This window comes from Ahaetulla prasina, chromosome 2 (genome assembly GCF_028640845.1).
Source record: "Ahaetulla prasina isolate Xishuangbanna chromosome 2, ASM2864084v1, whole genome shotgun sequence".
NCBI classification, from domain to species: Eukaryota; Metazoa; Chordata; class Lepidosauria; order Squamata; family Colubridae; genus Ahaetulla; species Ahaetulla prasina.
Window position 1 is genome coordinate 126,905,932 of NC_080540.1, and position 21,844 is coordinate 126,927,775.

Sequence of the window (21,844 nt, forward strand, 5' to 3'; positions counted from 1 at the left end):
CAACCTGATACCTATTTACCAAGAGAAGTTATGTGACCTATTTTATTAATCTAAGTATTTCTATCACGTAAGATCTGTTACAGAGGCAATGGTGCTGCTAATCTTGCTCCAATTACTTAGTATTATTAGTAATTTGGTTAGGATTCTGACATCTAGGATTGCAGTGAACATAGTGACAACTGTTCTTGTTACCCTTGCAAATAGAAATTTTCTATTCTTTAGATAAACATCCACTCACACAAGCACATGAATGGATACACTGATTCTCAGGAAGTAGATATGAATCAACTTACAACTACAGGTAGTCCTTGACTTACAACAGTACATTTAGTGACTGTTCAAAGTTACAATGGCACTGAAAAAAGTGACTTATGACCTTTGCAGCATCCCCATGGACCCATGATCAAAATTCAGATACTTGGCAGCTGGTTCATATTTATACGGTTGCAGTGTCATGTGATCCCCTTTTGGAATCTTCTGACAAAGAAAGTCAATGGGGAAGCCAGATTCACTTAACAACGGTGTTACTAACTTAACAACTGCAATGATTCGCTTAAAAGTGGCAAGAAAAGTTGTAAAATAGGGCAAAACTCACTTAACAAAAGTTTTGCTTAGCAACATATATTTTGGACTCAAGTGTGGTCATAAGTCGAGGACTATCTATTATTTCTTTGCTGCTTCACAATTGCAGTATACACACAGCCCTGCTGCTAGCATGCTTTCGAAGAAGCTTCAGTGTCCATGACTGTAATAAAATGATGTAAATATGAACAGTTAACCTAATTAAGAGTTACCTTAAATGCTGTAAGACTTTCATATATGTTAACAAGTTCCTCATTATAGGTCTTGTATTTCCTATAAAACCTTCTTTTCAATTTAATTTGGCAAACTTAAACCATTCAGGCAGAGAAACATTCTGTGAAAAGCTTTTTGCCTCAGGCTGAACATGTACTGTAAAGTTTCAGGGTTACGGTTCAGCCATTTCAAAAGAACAAGATGGGGAAAATGAGCTCTTTTAATGCTTCTGTCTTTTGGAGAAACACAACATAAAAAATAGAATTCCTTGTGACAACTTGGTTAAGTGTACTTGCTTATTGATTTCAATGATAGTGTTTTTTTAATAGATCAGTGTGTCAGTCCCCTTAGTAAGCATGCTCTATTGTTTGGATAAACACACACACACTCTATTTTTATTTGCTTTTGCAAACAAGTGACATGACTAGCTTCATTATTTCAAGTAATATATGGTGTTACATACAGTGTAAGGAACTAAAGAATTCAAGGAAGGGGCATAGAAATAGCTCAGAGAGGTAAAAGGAAACTGAACAGAAAGTTATACAATCAATGACACTTGTCATTTGGATGTTGCTGATTTCTTGAGTAGAAGATGCTTACAGAAACAGGATGGTCATGTGCTGGGATAACACATAATGTCAGTTGAACTTGCTGAAATGGTACTGAATTAATGGTTCATAGGCTATTATGTAAATGCATCTCCAGTGTTTCTCAAATCAAAGCAACTTGCCAAATGTCTATTAATTCAGAAGCACAGAGGAAGAAGCCTAGAATTTAAACCTAAAGCATACGTATATAAGCTTTTTACTTCTTTACAGAGAAATGAGCAATCAACTCTTGAGTTTGAGATTTAATTGGCTACAATAAATATTCTAATTCAACCAAGTTGTGTCTTGGAATCCGCTGCAAGTCTAGCCAAGAGTTAAATTATACTGTGTTTCCCCAAAAATAAGACTCTGTTTTATATATTTTTTTCCACCAAAAAAGGTACCAGGTCTTATTTGAGGGGGGATGTCGTCCACTGACTCGCCTCACCTGCGCACATCGCCCCCGGCCTCCTTTTCATTGACAGAAGCCTTCAGGAACTTCTGCAGCTGGCAAGGCTTTCCTGAAAACTCTGCAGCCGATAACAGAGCTCCGGATTGCCTGCAGAGGCCTTTAGGAAAGCCTTGCCAGCTGCAGAAGAAATGGGCTGTCAAGGCAGATGTCAAGGTATGCGAGGCCTGGTTTCAACTGTCCAAAGGTAAGTAGTAGGGTAGCTCCACCTCCCATCCCTGCCCTAGCTTAATTTTTACCTGTGCACCCTGGAATGGGGGTGTGTGTCTTAATTAGGACTTATTTGGGGGTAAGACTTATATTGGACGCACATGTAAAAAACAAGCTAGGACTTACTTTCGGGGTAGGACGTATTTTCAGGGAAACACGGTAGGTTAAATGTCTGAAGATTGGTGATTTACTACCAAGTCTGGTGAATAGAGCAGGAACAGGTTAATGGTTTAATGTGTTGTTGAACTCAATTATTGTGATTTATTAAAACCATGACTAAACTGCCATAGTGTATTGTTTGGACAAAGTCAAAGACTTCAGCTAAACCTTTGTTTGTCTTCTATTCTCAAGTAACAGATAGGCTTGAGCAGCCCATTGATTTTTATTTTTTGGGGGAAAACAGCAAATTCACTAACTTCAAAAAACTAAACAGGGTTAAGTTGAATCTGGTTTGCATTGGATAAAAGCTACCAGAAAATACAGTACCTGTAATGAATTTTTTTTTTAAAAAGTACAGGGAATCCTCGCTTAGCTCTAATTGGAATCAGAGTTGCCACCACTAAACGAAGCAATTGTTAGGCAAAACATCATATGACTGTACCATGTAGTGATGGTAATTCCAGTAGTTCCATTTGTGGTTAGTCATTTTCAAGGTAAGCACTGTTGTTAAGACAGGACCTCATGCTTCTCCTGCCCTGTCATACTTGCCTCTTCTTCAACTCCCCCACCAGACTATGTCCCCCTCCCCCCGAATCAGGGTATTTTACCCCAATTTCTACTGCCTACCCCTGCTGTCCCTGACACCTCCAGCTAATTTTTACTATTGTCTTCTGCTGGCCTGGGTAAGAAAGAACCCCGAGGATGTATGTGGCAAGGCGCAAGCTGGCATGGCAGCAAAGTCTTGTCCACTAAAGAGACCTTCCTCCAGGGTGCTACCACAGCCTCTCCTGAAGACTGTTCTGCATGTCACTTGTTTATCCATCTGGCTCCTTCCTAGCCGGGCTAGGTAAACTGTTATTAACTGACCAGGTTCTGTTTCTTTGCCATGCTCACCACAAGCACCCGGATCCCAGGCCAGCAGCAGGAGGAAGAAAATACTGAAGATCATCTGGGGGTTAGGGCGGGAGAAGTTGAAGTGGCTAGCAGTTGTAAATGCAAGTGGGCTACCAAGCGTTTGAATTTTGATCACGTAACCAAAGGGTGCTGCTGTGGCTGTAATTTCAAGGGCCAATTGTAACTACCATTTATTCAGCACTGCTTCAAATGTTAAATTTATAATTGCAGCAAGATTGACAGAAAGCAAATTAAATAAGTAAATAATCATTAAACAGATGACTGTTATGCAAGGATTACCTGTATCTTGGACAAAAATGCTATCAAGAATAATACATGGATATTTCCATGAATTTACCTGAAATTAAGATTAACTCAAAGATAACTTTATCTATCCATATAAATTTAGAAGTTGATTTAAATGTCCTTAAGTAAAAGATAAATTTGAATGTGAAGTTATTTTAGGATTGACAAGAGGTAAATGCAAAAAAGGTAAGAGGAGAAGATAGTTCTGTAAAGTGTCAATGTTTAACACTTGTTATAGCCCACACATTTTACAACTGGAGTTTCCTTTGGGGTGGGGGTTCATAGATTTATAATTATATGTATATGTTCTTTTGCTTGTTGCTAATTTATAAATTTTCATGATATTTTATGGATTCTTTTTGTACTTTTTTTTTACTTAGTCATGTTATTCTTGGCTGTTTAATTGATATCAAAATGTTTAACTTCATTATTTAGAAAGGAAAAAATCTACATGTAAAAAGAAAGCACATATTTATGTTAAAGTTTTAATATTTTATTTATTGAAGAAGGTTAATAAAAACAGGTTGAAATATTTTTAAAAATATTAAAGTATCACTAGTGTATTAGAATTATAAGTGACATAGAAATAGCTATCAAGCATCTATAGTGGGAAATAAATGCGGTAAATATATAGTAGAAAGTACATATGGTTAGGACTATGTAAGGTATGAAAGTAAGAAAATATATGTACAGTGTATAATATATGTAGTGTGTATTTCTTATGTTGAAACAGAAGATTTAACCCTGCAGAACTGAACAAATGAGCCAGCAAGTCAAAGCAAACAAACAAACAAAATTAGCATCATATAAATTTAAGCTAGTGGTGGTGACCAAAAGTTACCTGAGAATTGGAGGATTAGGTGATTCTGTCACCAAACCCAGTGGCTCCGAGCCTTTTGGGCACCAGAAATCGATTCCATAGAGAAAGGTTTTTCTGCAGACCAGAGGGACTGTGGTTTTGTGTGCTGCTTACATCCTATGGGGCTTCGCTTGCTTGCACGGTTGCTGGCATGCTACTTACTCCACAGACCAGAGGTTTGGGACCCCTGACCTAACCAATAGGTGCAATCTATATTACATTGTAAAAACGTTGGCTAGATTCTCATGAGTTCTTAACGTTCTGTAAATTAAAAGGGTTGCATTCTAGAACACAACTGAGGATAAAACTTATTTCTTTAAATCATTATAATTTACTTTCTAGTAAGATCTTATTAGACCTTTTATTATCTTTTATTATCTAATTAATGAATTTATTCATATCAGGAAATGCCAGCTGCCCTTATTGAGGTGGACAGGGATCTATCTTCCTTTTTTGAAGGCAGTTGCAATGTGATGAAGAGCAAGAGAAGTTTTCATATTTCTCTTTCCCTCTCTCTTTTCAACTAATGGAATAAAGGAGGTAATTGTATGCAGAATGTTTTAACTATGGAGTCCTTGGTGCTCTCTGAGCTTGGTTCTTTGTATCATATAACTGTCTTTGCTGCCAGCATAAACGCAACTTGAAAGTAAAATACATTTTTTAATTGTATATGTTCTTAGAGAATGTTCAAGAAAAGTTATAACTGTCAAGTTTCAATAAAAGAGTAAATAAAAGCTGCATTTTTTATAATACGTAGCAACAGTAATAAGAAAACAAGAAATAGTGGGTTTTTGTTATAACTAACTATTAATTGTGATTTTTAGTAACTACATAAAAATATCTCGATATGGCACTTTCCATGATTGATATGGCACTTTCCATGATTGTATGAAAAGTCATTTTTGATTCCTAGCAACCATATAGATAGGTTTTTCTCCATACAAATCTCTCCCTAACCTGGTCTTACAATAGTGCATTCATTGTCACTGTAACTGAGCCCATTCACTTTGCTGCTAGTCGTTCTCTTCTTTCTTTCCATCTTCTCCAGCATTAGAACCTCCTCTAGGGAACTAGATCCTTATATAATGTGTTCAAAGTAGGATAATTTGAGCCTGGTCATTTGTTCCTCAAGTGGGAGCTCTGGGTTGATTTGTTCAATGATCCATTTGTTTATTTTCCTGGATGTCTATAATATTTTCAGAAATCTTCTCCAACCCCATAGTTCAGTAGCATTAATACTCTTCCTATTCTGCTTCTTCCAATTTCAACTTTTGCTTCCATAAAGTGTCCCAGAGAATATATTTTCTTACACATTGTCTTCTAAATGTGTGCTATTGGTATATAGTTTCTGACTGTATTTGCTACCTAATTCCCTAAGAGCAGATTTGATTTTAGGAATACTCTTGTTGAGGGTGGATGGCCAATAAAAGCTGAATATCTGACTATTCCCCTACTTAATATCCAAAATACATGTAAGAAGGTGATTTAGAAAAAAAACAAGGTGTTTTTAAAAAAGTTTATTAGTACCATGTACAGTAGTACTATTAATTCAATTTGGCTTTAAAAGCCAAATAAGCCTAGATAAGAATGAGTCTTCTTCTGAGCATTCTCCCTTCCCTTTATATCTTTGGGGGAGGAGGGAAAAGCCAAGAAACTATATTTAAAAATAGAACTATTATTAAATTAATTGAGTTAAGTTTACTATCAAGTTAAATGATGCTAGAGAGAATATAACAATATTATCTACAAAACTGCTTATAATACTACAATGTCAACTTAGGATAAAAAAAACTTTTGATTTTGAATTATCTCAAAATTGATATCTACACAGTAATTATTGCATTACATCATGGTAACTTTCCTGAAATTAACATGAGATCCCAACTTTAACTACAGTTGAACTACAGTTCAAATAGCTGTATTTTGGATTTTCCTTGGAAGACTGTGCAATAGCAAATTCATGTGACTACTGCTCTGTTTTTGTCATAGAAAAATTAATCTGTTTCCATATCTTGTTATGGATTTATTATTACCCGTGTCTTGTCTTGAGAAATTCAGTCTGGTTCATAATGAGCAGATCTGTAATCATTCTACAACTCCTGATAGGGTCTAATGACCTCACCTTCCTCAAAACACAAATACAATGTGGAGGTCTGGAGAATGAAAGGTTTTTCATATACAGTTGATTATATCTTGATTTCCACATGAATAAAGATTACATTAGCAGTTTGTTGCCCACAGAGAAGCAAAGTGTATATGTAGTAATGGGGAAAAAAGGCAGAATAAAATTTTCTCCTGCAAATAGCCATGCTATATTTGTATTCTTAAGAAATTGACATAATTTGGGCAACATCAGTGAGGCTAAAGTGTATTTGGAGTTCTTATGGAGTACATATTTCTTACCAGTAACTCTCTTAATAGCGTTACAAAATGTACAGTATATATTTTATGCTTAGTGAATTTGGTGTTACAAGTAATAAATAAGACTCAGATTTTCTGTTCTATGGGTTCTTTGATTTATTTGCTGATACAGTTCATTTTAGAGAAAGTAAAAATGTAATATTCATTATTTAAGGTTTTGAAGGAGACAATTTATGAACATCATATTTTAGCTGTTAGACTTAAAGTTTTTATAAACTTAAATTTTATGATAATTAAAAATACATTCAAATCTACTTTTGTAATCTAGTGAAATCTCAGATTCTGGAATTTTCAGCAGAAATCATGTTCAACAGATACTCTCTTCAGTGAAGAACTGAATTCTTAAATAACAATAAAAATGCATTGTGGCTTTCTTCAGAAGAGGATTAGAGAAATTTTGAAGATAGCCACATTGGCTTTTTGTTGTTGTTTATTCTCTCCATCTGAATTTATTCTTAATATAAGTGTTGTTTAATAATTAATTTGGATAGAATAAGTGGCTTAGACCTAATGATTGCATATTTCTTCCATTGTCAGAAATAATATTCCTCCCACTACCATCTATTAAAGAACAAGGAGAATGTTATTGCACTCACATCCCCGTTACATACTTCCCAAATGCATCTGGCTGGAAATAGCAGGAATAGAGTGGTTTACTATTAGAAGGATTGTGTGATGCTTCGGATTCAGTTTCAAAAAGTTGCTTTAGAATGTATACAACACCTTTTTACAACTCCTTAAATAGCCTAATTTTTCCCTAGGATAAAGTGGCAACAGTGCAATTAAAGGAGAAAATGTGGTTGCTTTAAAGAGTTGTAAATAGATGCTATATTTGTACCCAGCAGCATTTTTCCAAATTATTGACAAAAGCATACTGTAGCCCATTCAATAGCCTTTGGGTTTGATCTAGCATGGCTCTGTTTCCATTTTACGTAATTCTATTATGTTTCTAAAGTTTTAGAAAGCAGCAGAGTCTTAGCATCATGACTCGAAGGGTTTGCCTATTAAAAATGTATAGAGAGCCAGATCAGAGCCATTAGGTACTGTCTTGGTGAAATATATCTTAGTAGGGTCTTTGTTACTGCGAAGCAAGTTATCTCAGGCAGCCCCAGGTAGGTTAATTTACCTTTATCCAGGTGCATGGTAATGCTCAGCTGGTGCACCAACTGAAATTGGATCAAGGCCTGCTGCCCATGATACAAAGCAGTGAGTGGATCACATAGTACGCCAAGTGACAGATCTGCTGTTTCAGGGCAATGCCACATCAAAAGACAATGCTGGAACAGTCAAGGGCTTTCAGGAATGAATATCAAACTCTTTTTGCTGGGATTTAGCCTCTTCATGTTTTATCCCATCCAGACCCTAGCAATCTCATGATACTTAGATAAGATACGAATAGCTTCTTCTACCTAGCATATTGATGATATTGCAGCCTGAACTGATAGATTACCTTTCCAACCACTTTTGTAGAAAATTTAAAAACTGGGAGAAAACCAAATTTTGCCATAGCCCAGAGCAGCAACTGGCCACCTGATCTCCCCACTGTTTGAAACTATTGACTGGAACAACTCTAATGTACCCAGTGACTAAGTCTTGACCATCTTTCCCAGAAAGAGTGAATTAGAAATGGAGGTAATAAGTGGCTTTTTGAATAATAGGCAATGAGACTTGTGTTTCTGGAACTGGTATGAGTATCTTTTAAAATGTTTCATTTCTGTTTTTTTGCCTAGCTTCTTTTTCACAGACGATATTGGCTTACCTTTGTCAAGCCCCCAGAATGCCATACCAGGATTTAGATCACATAGAGAAAATTTGTGGACATCCAAATATTACAGTAATAGTTTTTCTTAAATCCTTCATTGCTGGTCACATGGGCTAGGTATTCAACTTTTCAGAGTATAAAATGCAGTTTAGTTTTTGGGGAAGAAAATATGGGGAATCTGCCTACCAGGTATTCATCTGGCTAGCGTCCTTAGTCTGGTCAGCTTCAGCACATTAGTTTGCTGGTTTTGAGCACATTGGCGGGCTTTTTATCTCCTGCTTGGCCAAGGATGAAAAACAGCTTCTAAAGCACAGCTGAGAGGGAGCAGCAATGAGAAAAGCAGGCAAAGCAGGAGACTGCTTCACTCGCTAGTGCCTCATTAGGGCTGAAAAAAAAGCTTCGGAAAAGCTACATTCTGAGTATAAAATGCACCCAAATTTCCAGTCTCTTTTTTTGGGGGGGAAGGGGGAGTGTGTCTTATACTCCAAAAAATACAGTATTTATAACAAAATACTTTTAGATCATATTAAAATGCTTTAATATACGTTTCATAAATTTCATCTCTATATTACAATACATTGATTTGTTAGTAGAAAAAGGAGCTGGAGAATTACCCAAAGTGCTCACACTATGGAGGTTGAAGAAGAATAGTGGGGGGCTACTGTATATTCTGACCTATTGTTGAAAACACTAAGGGGCTAACAGTTGGCTCATTTGCTCACATCTGTTGGTAGCTGATAAGTTTTTTGGGGAACATGGTAAGGGCACAACTGTCAGACACAAGAAATAAAATGGGCTGGATTTGCTGTATAGTTAAGCACTGGCATGCCTAGAATTTATTCAGAATAGAGCATTGGCCTTGGTAACAAATACTTTAATCAGATTCTCAATATCAAGCATTGAATCCACAGCTGAAATTTATGAGATCTACTCTATGCTGTGAGATCCAAAAGAGTAACTTTTCTGCTGAATATAGAATAGGCAGCAATTAGCCCAAAAGATAGCACTTCATAAGATTTAGCACTAAAGAAATGCAATCAGTCTGATTAAAATCCAGTATTTACACTAATTGTGAATATATTTTAATTGCTGATTATGACCATCATGCTGCCTATCTGTTTGAAGATTGCCAAGAATTCCAGGAAGAGGCTTTTCCCCTACATTTTTGTGAACTTATATAGGGTCCAGTCCAGTGGTGAAATGTAAAATTTGTTACTACCGGTTCTGTGGGCGTGGCTTGGTGGGGGGTAATGTGACTAGGTGGGCGTGGCCAACTTGGTTTTTTTTACTTTTAAAAGCATTTTTTCTACAAAAAATGCTTTTAAAAGGCTCTGATGATCCCAGCTGAGCCACGCAATCATCAGAGGCTTTTTTTTTTACTCTTAAAAGCATTTTTTTGGCCAAAGAAAAAATGCTTTTAAAAGTTTTTTAAAAAAGCATCTGATGATCATGCAGCTCAACTGGGCATGTGGTGGGGGGGAAGGGATTTTTGCTACTGGTTCTCCGGACCACCTGCCACCATCGCTACCGAATCGGGCGAGCCAGTCCGAACCGGGAGCATTTCACCCCTAGTCCAGTCTAGTGGTATACTACTAGCTACAGAGCAGCTGATGTTCTGGGTGTTGTAGCTCAAATCTGCTATGAACTGGATTGACAAATTCCTAAAAATTTAACCATTAGCTCTTGCCAGCTGGTATGAGTTGCTTCCAAATCATCATTGGTCCAATTGCATTATCATGCATGTGCAGGCCTCCCATTCAGGAGGTAATGGAAGTAATGTTCTATGCCTATTGTTAAAAAAGAGCCAGAAAGCGGACACCATGGGATGGAAGCCTTGTGCTTCAAATGCTTTGTGTTTTTGGATCACCAGTTATCAAGAGCACGTGGCAAGAATATCAAAAATCTGGGACAAAATCACATTTTCCTTTCACTCTCTCACATGACAAATCGAGAAATTTGTCTTCCATAGTCTTCCATGCTGAAGTCTCTTCATTTTGCAAAATAGCAAATTAACATGCCCCATCATAGAAACAATTATGCTTCAAAAAATTGTATCTCTATTGATAGCACTGTTTCTTTAGGTTTAGCCATTAACCCAGAAAATTGCAGTTACGTGATGTCTCATTTAACAACTATGGTGATTAACTTATGAGTGCAGGGAAAGTTACATTGTGAGTCGCAATAATGTGGTGTCTCACTTAATGACCATGTCACTTAAAAGTGGAGTTGCCATTCCCAACTGTGTTGTTAAGTGAGAACTACATGCAGTGTGACATAATGTATGAAAATAAGTATTTGTTATGTCAGTAGAGGACACAAATGGCCCTCCTGCAATGGAAACAAAAACCAAAATGACTATGCAGAGTGCCAAGAATAATTCGGTGTTCTTCAAATCCATATTTGATTTAAAGTTTCCCTATGCTATTGTATTGAACATATAGAGAATAATCTCTCTTCCTAGTTCAGAAAGGCAATGGTTGGTTGGTTTTTTTAAATCCTTGTTCTTTTTCAAGTGATGCATATGGAACTTTGAGGAATACAGGAGATGGCCAGCATACACAAAGTGCTGATTTGGAATAATATTCTGAAAATCTAAGGGATGCCTGCTAGATATTATCAGAAAGACTCCTTGTTTCTTCTTCTACATCTTTTCTTGAACTTTTGAAATTATTATTAATGAATAATCTAATGCATAAAAATTCCCTTGACTGGCAAAAATAACCAAGCCTATTTTGTAAATGCATATGTATCTGTGCAAGGGTAAGAACAATATAAGAAAGCATTCTACATATATTCATCAAACCTCTGTGGAGAAGTTTCTTAAACTTCAAAGGCATAAAGTTTTTGCCTCCTTACTTCTCCCTCAGTTGCTTATGTAATTGCTTTTGCAAGAAACTGAAACTGAGCAAAAATCCTTAAAACAACTAAAACCAGGGAGGCTTCAGGAGAGACCATGCTACCAGGTGATTTAAAGCAGGTGGAATTAATCACACACACACATTTTCTTTAGCAGAGAAAAGTAGATTGCATTTTGCTTGAGGCTTTTCCATGGTGCTCTTCCTCCCGATTGCCCTATACAGGGGAATCATACCAAGAAAAGGTCCAGTTCACTTAAGTACATTATTATGGCTTGTAGAGGTTGCCGGCCTTAGCCTGTCTCTTTAAAAACTAACTTTTCTTTATCTCCCAATGTTCTTGGAATATATTCCTCAACCAACCATCTAAGCATAATTGTTGTGGGAAAAACTGAGGAGGGAGTATTGTGTACGCTTCCTTGACTTTACAGATAATGGTGGGATATTAAACTGACAAATAACTCAAGCTGTGTAGCGCTGCAAAGAGCACTTGGGTCATATTTCTTTCAATGTCATGATATGGTTATTCATATCTCTCTCTCCCCCTCCCTCCCTCTACTTATAATGTATGTTAACATCCTTTATTTCTTGTAAACAGCAAAGTTTTATCTTTTATTTAACTAAAAAAAATCCATATTTTTAGCATTCTGTGCTCTGTTTCTCCATATCTATTATATTTAGACATTCAACCAATATATTCTAATTGATTAGAACCTATAATTGATATTTTCCATGTCACATCCAAATCTTTTGAATCTCTGCTTTCCAACTTGAGTCAGATGTCACTTATCCTGATTATTTTTTGGGACCCATTTATGCCATAGGTAGTAGCATATTGCAGATAGTCCTTGCTTTCCGACCATTTGTTCAGTGATCATTTGAAGTTGTGATAGAGATATACAAGTGGTACTTATGAACATTCTTCAAAACTCCAACTCTTGTATCACCTCTATAGTCATGTAATCATAATTTGTGTGCCTGGCAACCAGCTCACACTTATGCCAGTTGGAAGCATCCTTCAGTCATGTGATCACCATTTGCAACTCATTTACTTTGTTTGTGGGAAGCTGCCAGAGAAGGTCACAAGTCACTCTATTCAGTTCTCCTGACCTTTCTGCATTTGCACCCTGCCATTTTCTTCACCCCCTGGCCCTCCTGTATTTGCACACAGCCTGCACCAGGTTCCAAGACATCCTGTAGCTTTTCTGACTTCCTTGCAGCACCGCTGTAATTGTATGCCTGAAAAACCTTGGGAGATTCTTTTAGTGTAGCTTTAGATTAAAGTATAATTAGCTCATCTGGTTGTACTTCCTATCTGATCTACCTAATAAGGTTGATATCAATCTTGCATACCTCAGAATCTCTCCTAAAGAAAAAAATTTCAGAAGTAGCCTTGGATCCTCAAAAAACTCCATTATCCACCGAGTATTTGGAAGCAGTGTTGTTGCTATACCAACAGGAAGTGGATGCACAGATGACCAATTTTCAGAATGCCACGTTACACAAGAGCTGGGCCAGAATTTGCATGGAGTTGCAACTTTGCCGATATTTCTCTGGATTTAATCACTGATCTTGACTCGGGATATACTAGCATACTGGTAGTAATAGATTTACCAAGTTGGTTCATTTTATTGCTTGCAAGGGCCTTCTAATGATTTAGGAAGCAGCTCAACTGTTTTGGAGCTATATTTTTAGATATAGAGCAGTGGTCCCAAATCTTTTTTGGCACCAGGGACCGCTTTCGTGGAAGGTATTTTTTCTCCAGATAATACATAAATAATATATGAATTGATAAACTATCTCTTGAAGTTAAAGGGAGTTAACCATTTACTTCCAAGCTCTTTGAGTTCATGTATTAATACTTTAAAAAACCGCATATTATACACTTTCTTATAAATAAAACTAAGTGCACCTAAAATTCTTAGTTATGCAATCTTTAACAAGAAATGTGTTTCATATTATATATTTCCTTATATTCTGTTCATGTTCCCCTTTGAAAAAATCAAGCTGTAATTGAATAAAAAGATAATGAAATTTTGAACCTTTTTTAAAATCCCTATTTATAGTTAAGTTCATGGCTGTCATCAGTATAACAGCATAATTCACAGTTTATTGATTTTGGTTGCTCAGAGCTGTGGTACAGGGTCAAAAGTTTCATCTGCTATCACAACAGGTCAGGATTTTGTGCCCTGGATATTTGACACTGAGTGAAATTGGCAGAAGAATGATAGACTGCCTATTTTCTCAATTTTGCCAATATACAAACTCTAGCACAATGCCCATGAGACAAAGAGTTTTGTTGTTATCAGCCAGGAAAAAGTTGAGAAATGAGCTGTAACAGTGCCTATTGAAAAGCAGCTTAGCAATATGCTGTGCAGAATTTTTTTATATAATTCTGCATACTTTTAAGATTTAGCTTAATCCAAATATAATTATTAAATCAAAATTATGTTATTTAAATTAGCTAGAAATATGTTATGAATTAATTTGTCAGTATGTACCATTTTTGAATCCAATCTGAAAATACAAATTCATTTATTTCCTATAAGATACCTAAGGTTTCCCTGAAATCTGTTTTAGTGTAATATAATATAGACTGGGGGATCATTGCTGCTAGGAAATATCTTTCTGCCAATGTTAGTTTATAACTTCTTGTTGTTTTAATAAAAGGCTTGCCTATTTTCAAACACATATATATGTTATAATGCAGAATAAAAATAGTTATTAAAATAAGAGACTGTGTGCTTCATTATGCAAATTGACTGTGCAGTGGACTTTGCTTAAAGATAACTTACAAGGAAGGTTTGGGAAGTGCCTGGCAAGAGGGGAACAAAGAATCCAATCCTCTGGCAGATGATGGTCTATCAAAGGAATGAAAGTACTGTATTGGATAGAGTTTACAATAAAGCATGAATTGTTGCTAGTTCTTAAAATTATTTTCCAATCCACATCCTTCCTACAGCCACTTTTTTTTTGGTACTTTTGAAATTAGCCTTTTCTAATTACAATAGACATTCTGTTTTTTATTTTATTTACACTTTCTGTAAGATTTACATTTCCGGCACACTGGAATCAGCTATGATTTTTGCCAAGATTTTTGACTTCCATCTGATCTCAATTTATAATTGTTTTTGTTTCATATTTTTTAACTTAGGCTTTTACGGTATATGCAGCACAAGAATCAGACCCAAACAGTAAACCGGAACATATATCCTTTAATTCTGTCCAAATTAAATTATACTATGGGTGCAGGTTAGGGATTTTGGAGTAATTGTCCGTTTTTAAAAAAATATATATATATATAATTTGATGACCAAACTGATTTATTTTTAAGTGAGTATTTATGGAGATGCTTTGTGCAAAGGGAGTCTTTAGTAAATAGGAAGAAAAGTTTGTTAATCTGTTTTTTTCTGTTTTGTATAAGAAAACTGCAGCCATATACTAAATAAATAAATAATAAAACTAAGGAACATGTAATTGGTATGCATTGGCAAGAAGCCTGTAAAAATTACACTTTTTTTTTAATTTGTGGAAAAGTAAATAATGTTTACAGGCAAAGAATATTTGTTTCAACCTCCCAAAAGAAGGTGATCAAAAAGCTCCTAACCTCTTGGTTTTTAATATTAGACATTATCTGTAAATCAGTTCTAATAATAATAATAATAATAATAATAATAATAATAATAATAATAATAATAATAATAATAATAATAATAATAATAATAATAATAATAATGTTTTAATTTGTATACCGCCCTTCTCCCGAAGGACTCAGGGTGGTGAACAGGCAGATAAAATACAAACAGAAACATACACCATAATTAAAACAACCCTTAAAAAACTGATTCAAATTCGCCAGAAATTTAAAATAACATTACACCCCATAAAAAATTACAGAAATTTAAAACCCACAATTAAAATTTAAAATTTAGAATTTAAAATCAGGCCAGTCCAGCCATACGAAATAAATAGGTTTTAAGTTCGCGGCGAAAGGTCCTAAGGTCAGGTAGTTGTCGAAGCCTGAGGGGAAGCTCGTTCCACAGGGTAGAAGCCCCCACAGAGAAGGCTCTCCCCCTGGGGGCCGCCAGTCGACATTGTTTGGCTGACGGCACCCTGAGGAGTCCCTCTCTGTGGGAACGCACCGGACGCTAGGAGATAGAGGCTGGCAGTAGACGGTCCCGTAAGTAGCCCGGTCCTAAGCCATGGAGCACTTTAAAGGTGGTAACCAATACCTTGAAGCGCACCCGGAAAACAACAGGTAGCCAGTGCAGTCTGCGCAGGATAGGTGTTACGTGGGAGCTTCGAACCGCTCCCTCAATAACCCGCGCAGCCGCATTCTGGACTAGCTGAAGTCTCCGGGTGCTCTTCAAGGGGAGCCCCATGTAGAGAGCATTGCAATAGTCCAGATGAGAAGTAACGAGAGCATGAGTGACCGTGCATAGGGCATCCCGGTCCAGGAAGGGACGCAACTGGCGGATCAGGCGAACCTGATAAAAAGCTCTCCTGGAGACGGTCGTCAAATGATCTTCAAAGGACAACCGACCATCCAGGAGCACGCCCAAGTTGCGTACCTTCTCCATCGGGGCCAACGACTTGCCCCCGATAGACAGCCGCATCTGCAGCTGACTGTACCGAGGTGCCGGCATCCACAGCCACTCCGTCTTGGAGGGATTAAGTTTGAGCCTGTTCCTCCCCATCCAGACCCATACGGCTTCCAAACACCGGGACAGCACTTCGACAGCTTCGCTGGGGTGGCCCAGGGTGGAAAAGTACAGCTGAGTATCATCAGCGTACAGTTGGTATCTCACCCCAAAGCCACTGATGATCTCACCCAGCGGCTTCATATAGATGTTGAACAGGAGGGGTGAGAGAATCGATCCCTGCGGCACCCCACACATTAATCTCTTCCTGCCCAGAGATTTTACATAAAAATTAAAGTTAAATACAATGTTTGAAAGCAGAGTTAGACATCATCTTTTTGCAGATGTTAGAACCAGTGAATTTCTCATAGCTCTTTTGATTTCTTCTAATTGTTTTAGAGATACATTTAGAGCTACATTAATTTTTGAGAGCCACAGAACGTTTCTGGTTTATATCTTTGTTTTTTAAACAAACTGGTGTAATTAGACCTAGTTTTATAATGTTTCATTAGTGTTCAGTTAGTAACTACAAGTAAAATAAATGGTAGCAGTGTACTATGTAAGAAGTATCTCGTATATGATTGTTAATTTAAATTGATATTGATTTAAATTCTATGATGGAAATAATTTAAATATCTGGTGGCAGATAATTTTAGTGTCTACTGTAATTCAGGCTTCCCTGATTTATATAATTGTCTAAAAGAGGTTCTATTCTTTTTTATAAATAGGGAAAAAGAACAAACACAAGAAGAGGAACATTTGATGGAAGAAAAGAAAAAGAAAAAGCAGGAAGAAAAGAAAAAGAAGGAAGGTGCTCAGAAAAAGGTTTGTTAAGATCTCAGTTATATAATTTAACACTTAGCCAATTTCATTCATGTGAGTTGGAAAAAAATTCTTTTGTTGAGAAATATAGTCTAATTAGGTTTCATCATTTGTAAAAAGTACACAAACATTATGCGTAAGTTTGTTCTTATTCTCCTGTGTGCTGCTTGGAGAGTCCAAGCAATGGGTTATCATTGTCTGATTGGCCAGAGACTGAGTTGGAATTTGTTTAGCCACGCTTCTTCTGTCCGGCCAAGCTCCAGTTTTTCAACTCAGTCGTCCTAGAGAGACATGAAATCAGTTTCCCATTACTTGGATTTGTACAAGTGCATTTCAACAAACGAAAAAAACGCAGTTTAAAATATCGGAGCCCTTGGATACATCAGGGCTGATTGCACCGCTGCAGCAGTGGTTTGTCGGCCCATGCCGAGACGGCCTGCAACCAAGGACATCGCCGTTCAGCCAAAGTGCTTGGCAGAGAAAGCGGCAGGTTGCTTATTCAGCCAGCCTGTCTCTGATGGACTCAGCGCCCTTGGATAAGAAAAACTGAGGCTTCGGTCTTACATGAGTTGGCAGCCAGATTTAGCGCTAAGTAAACCATATTGTCAGTTTCGCGCTCGTGCAGGGATCAAGGTTTTTGTGACCATGTTGCCGGTCTCACGCCATTCTCCCTCTGCTACTGCTGTGGTTGGCTAGGGCACCTTGAAACTGTGTTGTCGGTTTTGCGCCATTTCCGCCGCTGCCCCCACCGCAATTAATTACTGGCACTTTCAAGCCGTATTGTCAGTTTGGCGCCAAAACCTGGTTGGGCCTTGGAGATTGACTCCAGCCTTTGGCCTAATTACCACCTTTTCTATCGGCTAGCTGGGCTCAAGACTCCAAAAGAGAGGATCCTTCCCAGGACTGGGATTTGTCCCAGATCCAGGCCTAATTTCAACAATAATATATAAAAGCTATTTCAGCATTCTAAGAGGGTTCCTCTCATTCCAGCAATTCTGATGCTTCCTCCCCCACACATCAGTGGTCAGAAGCCTCTGATTCCAAGAGGGCAAAATTAGCATCTACGGGGCCCTCTACCAGGTATAAGGCTACTACCTCACGATCCATCTCATTAGCATCTGAGAAGGATGCCAGGAGAAGACAAAAGGCCTTAGAGACCCCTATTTGCCTCCTGGCGGAGAAACAGGCTGGCAGAGAAACAGGCTGAGGCAAATAGGGACCCTGGAATCCTGCTCAGCAGCAAGGAGGCTAGCACTTCTTGGGGAAGGAATTACCCCGCTCAGGCCCAGCAGGAGGACCAGCTAAACTGGTCTCCTAATGTCACTACCGGGATGCAAGAATTTCAGACAACAGCCCATGCAGGGGATTTTGCTCCCCTATCCAGCTTGACTACTTCAGGACTGGAGGCTACCTCAATTAACAGACCTTCTGGTCCATCTGCCACCTTCATTCCTACCGCGGCAGGACTCCGCCCGAAGGAAAATCGGGCCTACCTTGTCTCAGGAGCTTTGCAACATTATTACACAAACCATTTCACAGGGCATTGACGCAGCCCTCCTTCAAAGATGTTTCTTGGGTCCATTGTCATTGGGCCCTTCCAGTTCAGTGGTTCTACACCCTCAAGGGCAGCCTGATTGGCTATCTCCAGGAGCCTCACTCCCCACTATCCTCCCATCACAGCGATATTTTGCTCATGGGTGAGGAAGATCTGGGGGAATATGACCTTTCTGAAAGTGAAGGTATCACCCCAGACAAGCCAGTGTTCACTGGCCTTTTTTGTCCCAACTTTTTCAAGACCTTATTATTCAAGGCCAAAACAACAGCAACATGGGGGTAGTCAGTGGGCAGTCTGAGGGTTCCATGGATCCTCAAGACCCTACTGCCCTTCATAGAGCCCTTCTCCTAAGGTTTTTTTAACGTCAACCAAAGGCAGTGGAATCAGCCCAGGCTCCCAGTGGGATGGACAGAAAGATATATACTGTAGAGCAGGATCTAGAGGAGCTCCTGAAATTACCAACTGTGGATGTTCCACTGACCAATCTGGCAACAGCTAACATCCTTCCCTCTGACTCGGCAGAGGGCTTAAAGACCGAGGACAGGAAGGCAGAGCTATTTGCTCATAAGACCCACCAGACAGCAACCTGGGTGATTCGATCATCCTTTTTCACTAGGACATCACTAATATGGCTTTGTCAAATGCAGGCCCAAGCACCCCCCGAGGACCCAGGCTGCATCAGGATATTAATAAACTGATGGTAGCAGCCAAGTATTTGGCAGATGTGACCCTCAATGCGGTGAAGTTTGCCTTGAGGGCGTTGACATCTAATGTCACCTCCAGGTGCCTTTTATGGCTTCAGCATTGGCAAACCGACATGAAATCTAAATGGAGACTGGTGTCTGCTTCCTGTAAGGGAGGCAATCTCTTTGGGGAGGTTTTAGACCCTATCCAAGTGGAAGGCAAAGACGAGGAAAACTCTTCCTCACATCTACAGGAGAGCGGAAAGAAGGACTACCCCTTTCTATCGCAGGCAGTCCTTTCGGGCTCCTGAGCCTGGGTTTAACGTCCCTGCCTATCAGAGGACATATCCTCAGGGTATGGACCGCTCACAGGACATATCATCCTTTCGAAATAGGGCCAGACAGCTGCAGACCAGACGACCCTTTCGGGGAGCCGGCAGCCGACCCTACTGTCGGACAAAGTGACTGTCTATCCAAGGTCCCCATTGGTGGCCGTCTAGGGAGGTTTGCCAGCTGATGGCAGGAAATGACTACTGTCATTTGAACATTGTAAACAATGAGGCTCGGGCTCACTTTAGAGTTCTGCTCCAATCCCCCAAGAAGGTTCATCTGATGCTCGGTGCCCAGGGACACCTGATGGAGGCCGAGATCCAGCACCTGCTGGCCATACACGCCATAGAACCGGTACAGGCAAAGCAGCAGGGTCTCGGCTTCTATTCCATCCTCTTTCTGGTCCAAAAGAAATCAGGGGGAAGCAGAGCCATCTTAGATCTAAAGAAGCTACATGTACACATAAGGTACAAACGCTTCAAAATGCAGTCCCTGCATTCCATCCTGGGTTGCATCAGACAGGGAGATCTCTTAACATTAATAGATCTCAAGGAGGCTTACCTCCATGTCCCCATCAGACCATTCCACAGAAGGTTTCTCAGGTTTTGCTACGCAGGGTTTCACTTCCAATATAGGGCCCTTCCCTTTGGCCTCTCTTCAGCCCCCAGGATCTTCAACAAACTATTGGATGTGGTGGCGGCTCACCTTTGGGTAACACCCATCACAATACAATGTTATCTGGATGACATATTGATTCAGTCGTCATCCCCGCTGCAGGTGAGACAGGACCTTCAAATCATGGTCCAAGCATGGTTTTTCTGTGAATCTGGAGAAGAGCCAAATGACATCCTGATTCATTTGGGAGCAAGGATCAATACCGAGAGGTGTCGAGTCTTCCTCTCCCAAGTACATTGATCCAGCATAAGAGCCATAGTGGAACAGGTCAAATCCCTACAATTAGTGCCATTGGCGCTTCTTTCCCAGTCATTAGGAAAGATGATCTCCTGTCTGGTGATATTCCCTTGGGCACGATTGCCTGCCAGGGCCCTGCAATGGCTACTGGTACCAAGTCAAAGATCCAGGCTCAGCAACTCCAAAACACGGATCAGGTTCCATGGAAGGTGCTCAGATCCTTTGAGTGGTGGACGTCGGCAGCCATGGAGAAGGATTGTCTATTCAAGGAGCCCACTTGTCTAGTTCTGACCTCAGATGCCAGCCTGTTCAGCTGGGACACTCACCTGCAATCCCGAGTGAGCCAGGGTCGGTGGTCTCCGGAGGAACTCCTAAACAACATCAATTGGCTGGAACTAAGAGCGGTGCATCTGGCGCTCCGCCATTTCCAACAGTTGCTGTCGGGTCATCACGTGTTACTATTGATGAACAATGTAACAGCGAAAGCACACGTGAACCGACAGGGTGGCACATGCTCCAGGATCCTGATGCATGAAGCAGAGGATTCAGGCCCGTGGGTGGAGACACACCTTTCCCTGCAAGAGAACACATCTCTGGGGTATGCAACACACAAGTGGACTGGTTGATCATGGCAACCATCGATCAGTCTGAATGGCACCTGAACCCAGACCTGTTTCACCAACTGTCAGCCAAATTCAGCCACCCATATGTAGACCAGGGTGAAATCCAGCTGGTTTTGACAGGTTTTGGAGAACCGGTAGTGGAAATTTTGAGCAGTTCAGAGAACCGGCAAATACCACCTCTGGCTGACCACAGAGTGGGGTGGGAATGGAGATTTTGCAATATCCTTCCCCCAGGAGTGGGGAGGGAATGGGGATTTTATAGTATCCTTCTCCTGGAGTGGGGCGGGAATGGAGATTTTGCAGTAGTCTTCCCCTGCCATGCCCACCAAGCCACACCACACCCACCAAGCCGTGCCCACAGAACCAGTAGTAAAAAAAAAATTGGATTTCACCACTGGTGTAGACCTATTTGCCAGCCCAACGAACTCACAACTAGTAAGATTCTTTTCCAGGTTCCAGACATAGGCAGCCGAGGGGACCAACGCTGTCTGCTGCCCATGGCCTCTGGGCCTGTTTTATGCCTTTCCTCCGACCCCTCTCATATCGAGGGTCATCAGAAAGATCTTGGAGGAAGGAGCGGAGCTCCTCCTCATGGCACCCCACTGGCCCAGGTGAGTATGGTTTGTGAACCTGGTGAACCTATCCATCTCTCACCCCTGGAGGTTACCCCCAGACAGGATCTCCCTCAACCAGGGGGTGGTTCTACAGCCAGAGCCTCAGTGGCTCCAGTTGGGCTGTCTGGCACTTGAACAAGAGATCCTAAAGAGGGACCATTTCTCAGGGAAAGTCATCTGTACTATTCAGGCTTCTCGACGTCCGTCAACGAACAGAATAGATGAAGCCACATAGACATTCTTCTGTCGATGGTGCACCAAGGGGAAGTTAGTCCCCACATTCGCATCTGTTCCAAATGTTTTGGACTTCCTTCAGGTGGGACTTGATAAAGGATTGTCCACTAATAC

General features: G+C 39.6%; 1 protein-coding gene across 5 annotated transcripts in view; it reads left to right on the plus strand.

Moving 5' to 3' along the window:
• Window positions 1-21,844, plus strand: part of TNRC6C (trinucleotide repeat containing adaptor 6C) — a 146,492-nt gene that overhangs the window by 17,485 nt on the left and 107,163 nt on the right. For all 5 annotated transcript variants that reach the window (XM_058166277.1, XM_058166276.1, XM_058166281.1 and 2 more), the window contains exon 2: window positions 16,686-16,782. In XM_058166277.1, the coding sequence (XP_058022260.1) occupies window positions 16,720-16,782 (63 nt within the window). In that variant the 5' untranslated portion in view covers window positions 16,686-16,719. The remainder of the gene's footprint in view (window positions 1-16,685; window positions 16,783-21,844) is intronic.